This window comes from Molossus molossus, unplaced genomic scaffold, assembly GCF_014108415.1.
Source record: "Molossus molossus isolate mMolMol1 unplaced genomic scaffold, mMolMol1.p scaffold_m16_p_11, whole genome shotgun sequence".
Lineage (NCBI taxonomy): Eukaryota > Metazoa > Chordata > Mammalia > Chiroptera > Molossidae > Molossus > Molossus molossus.
Genome location: NW_023425346.1, coordinates 52,062,763 through 52,066,538, shown reverse-complemented (window position 1 = coordinate 52,066,538; position 3,776 = coordinate 52,062,763). Strand labels below are relative to the sequence as shown.

The 3,776-nt window shown below is 57.1% G+C and overlaps 1 protein-coding gene across 1 annotated transcript; it reads left to right on the top strand.

Moving 5' to 3' along the window:
- Positions 1-500: 500 nt before the first annotated feature.
- On the top strand, positions 501-2,822 carry FZD7 (frizzled class receptor 7). The gene has a single exon (XM_036255077.1). The coding sequence runs from the start codon at positions 506-508 to the stop codon at positions 2,228-2,230; it is 1,725 nt and encodes a 574-aa protein (XP_036110970.1). The 5' UTR covers positions 501-505; the 3' UTR covers positions 2,231-2,822.
- Positions 2,823-3,776: the final 954 nt, after the last annotated feature.

Here is a 3,776-nt window from a genome sequence, read left to right as displayed (position 1 = left end):
GGAGACGGCGGCGAGCGGAGCCTCGAGGCGAGGAGGCGGAGCAGCACCGCCGAGGCGGGAGCCTCGGCTAGCAGGCAGCGGCTCGGGGCTCTCGCCTGCCTGGGGCTGGACTTGGTGTGGCGGACGCGCGCGTTGCTGTGTGCTGTGAGTCGAGAGACTTGGGCAAACTTTCAAAGGTAGTAACTGGAGACGCTTGTTGCTCCTCGCCGCAGAAAAAGCCGCACCGTTACGTCGCGGCAGGAGGAGAAGGCGGCGCCCCCGGCCCAAGCCGACGAGTTTGGGCCCCAGGCGGCCGCGCGACTGCTGGGCGGAGGCGGCTGCGGCGCCCCCGCGGCGCGGGCACCCCAGCTGCAGCGCCCCCGGCTCCGCGCCGCCCACGGCCCGGCCCCGGCGCCGGCAGGACTCTCATGCGCCCGGCGCGGTGGCGCCTCCCCGGATCCAAGCCCCTCTCGGCTGCCTCGTAGCGATCCTCCAGTTGAGAGCGCCGCAGCACCCACGGCCGGCGATGCGGGAACCGGGCGCGGTCACGCCGCGCTCTCCCATGGGCCTATGCACCCTGGTGCTTGCGTTCCTGGGCGCGCTGCCCACAGGCGCTGGGGCGCAGCCGTACCACGGCGAGAAGGGCATCTCGGTGCCGGACCACGGCTTCTGCCAGCTCATCTCCATTCCGCTGTGCACGGACATAGCCTACAACCAGACCATCCTGCCCAACCTGCTGGGCCACACCAACCAAGAGGATGCGGGCCTCGAGGTGCACCAGTTCTACCCTCTCGTGAAGGTCCAGTGTTCTCCTGAGCTGCGCTTCTTCCTGTGCTCCATGTACGCACCCGTGTGCACCGTGCTGGATAAGGCCATCCCGCCATGCCGCTCTCTGTGCGAGCGTGCCCGCCAGGGCTGCGAAGCGCTCATGAACAAATTTGGCTTCCAGTGGCCGGAGCGGCTGCGTTGCGAGAACTTCCCGGTGCACGGAGCCGGCGAGATCTGCGTGGGCCAGAACACGTCCGACGGCTCCGGGGGTCCTGGCGGCGGCCCCACCGCCTACCCCACCGCTCCCTACCTGCCCGACTTGCCCTTCACCGCGCTGCCCCCTGGGGCCGCTGACGGCAGGGGCCGTTCTGCCTTTCCCTTTTCGTGCCCCCGTCAGCTCAAGGTTCCCCCATACCTGGGCTACCGCTTCCTGGGCGAGCGCGACTGCGGCGCCCCGTGCGAGCCTGGCCGCGCCAACGGCCTCATGTACTTTAAGGAGGAAGAGAGGCGCTTCGCCCGCCTCTGGGTGGGCGTGTGGTCGGTGCTTTGCTGTGCCTCCACGCTCTTCACTGTCCTCACCTACCTAGTGGACATGCGGCGTTTCAGCTACCCGGAGCGGCCCATCATCTTCCTGTCCGGCTGCTACTTCATGGTGGCCGTGGCGCACGTGGCCGGCTTCCTGCTGGAGGACCGCGCGGTGTGCGTGGAGCGCTTCTCAGACGACGGCTACCGCACGGTGGCGCAGGGCACCAAGAAGGAGGGGTGCACCATCCTCTTCATGGTCCTCTACTTCTTCGGCATGGCCAGTTCCATCTGGTGGGTCATCCTGTCGCTCACTTGGTTCCTGGCAGCCGGCATGAAGTGGGGCCACGAGGCCATCGAGGCCAATTCGCAGTACTTCCACCTGGCCGCGTGGGCGGTGCCCGCGGTCAAGACCATCACCATCCTGGCCATGGGCCAGGTGGACGGGGACCTGCTCAGCGGAGTGTGCTACGTGGGCCTGTCCAGCGTGGACGCGCTGCGGGGCTTCGTGCTGGCGCCCCTGTTCGTCTACCTCTTCATCGGCACTTCCTTCCTGCTGGCTGGCTTCGTGTCGCTCTTCCGCATCCGCACCATCATGAAGCACGATGGCACCAAGACCGAGAAACTGGAGAAGCTGATGGTACGAATCGGCGTCTTCAGCGTACTCTATACAGTGCCGGCTACCATAGTCCTGGCCTGTTACTTCTACGAGCAGGCCTTCCGCGAACACTGGGAGCGCACCTGGCTCCTACAGACGTGCAAGAGCTATGCGGTGCCCTGCCCTCCCGGCCACTTCCCGCCCATGAGCCCCGACTTCACCGTCTTCATGATCAAGTACCTGATGACCATGATTGTGGGCATCACCACTGGCTTCTGGATCTGGTCAGGCAAGACCCTACAGTCATGGCGCCGCTTCTACCACAGACTCAGCCACAGCAGCAAAGGGGAGACTGCGGTATGAGCCCCGGCCCCTCCCCCACTCGCTAAAGAGGGAAAAGCGAGGTAGGGAAAGAACGTCTGGGTGGGAAGCTTGGTTCTGTAACCTCCTCCCCCTCCAGTGAGAAGTAACCTGGAAGTGAGAAGACTTATGTAGATGTGGGACGAGGAGTGGGTTTGGAAAGGAGGCCTGAGTGAGAAGACGGTTTGGATGAAAAGACTTATGGCAAAGATTTGCAGGATAATGATGGTGATTCTAATAACGATGATGTTAATCATGTACGATACGCACGGACCTGGGCCTATCGAGAAAATTGAGACCAGCAGGATTACTGTGAGTTCTTCCCAGCCCCGTCTGAACTGGGACTGTGAGCGATTCCCCTGCTGCAAGACAAGTGGCCTGTCCTCACTCATGTGAGGCCCGGGTGAAAGGTACAGCTCTGTCTTCGGCGGCCGCTTTGTTGGAAAAAGGGAGGACTCCCTGCGGTGCCCTTGTCAAGCGGTGGTCAAACCATAATCTCTTTTCACTGGGGCCAAACTGGAGCCCAGATGGGTTAATTTCCAGGGTCAGACATTACAGTCTACAGTCTCTCCTCCCCTGCCCCCTCCCGCCTGGTCCTCCCCCCGCCCCCCTCCTTTCAAGTCTTGTAAAGTAAGCATTTGGAGGTCTTGGGAGGCCTGCCTCCTAGAATCCTAATGTGAGGATGCAAAAGAAATGAAGATAGCGTTTCCAGATGATGCAAAGGAGAAGAGTAGTACGTATTTCTGCTACTTTTTTTATTTTCTGGGGAAGGCAGAAGAAAGAAAGAAGGGTGTTTTATTCTGTTTAATACCCTGAAAAGAAGTGATGACTTGTTGCTTTTCAAAACAGGAATGCATTTTCCCCCTTGTCTTTGTTGTAAGAGACAAAAGAGGAAACAAAAGTGTCTCTCTGTGGAAAGGCATAACTGTGAAGACAGCAAATTTTATAGGCAAAATAGCACAAATCTGAGGTTTCTCTCTGGATGTTAATTTGGTTGAGATAAACATTCCTTTTTAAGGAAACGTGAAAGGCAGTGTGCTTCCATACACCCATTGGGTCAGAGATTCTGACTTGGCTAAAGGAAATGCAAGGGGTTTTATTGTTTGTGTTATATCAGTTTAATTCAGAACACATGATCCAATGAAATGGACTCTGTTAAAATTTTAAGGGATATTTCTCCCTTTATTTTTTTCTTCCTATAAACCTGCATTTAGGTGTTTTTTTTCCTCCAGTTTGAATCCTCCCAGATAAAAGAAAGAGCATAATGTCTTCAGCCTCTATAATACAGGAAAGTTAAATTTAAAAAGTAAAAAAAACAAAAAACCATTTTGTCCTGTTTTCGTAGTCCCATAAATCCATTTATAAAACATCATGTGTATGCTGACCCTGTCTTTGTGTGGCTGGGTGGGGAGGTGACCTACATAAATGATAGTGAATGAAGAGGACAGTTCAAATCATGGGCCCCTTTTTTAAGGAAAAGTCATTAAAAGAAGGTAAACTTCAAAGTGATTGTGGAGTTCTTTGAAATGTGCTGGATGGCTTAAATTTA

Coding starts and splice junctions, on each gene's coding strand:
- FZD7 (XM_036255077.1), top strand. CDS start 506: ATGCGGGAACCGGGCGCGGTCACGCCGCGCTCTCCCATGGGCCTATGC.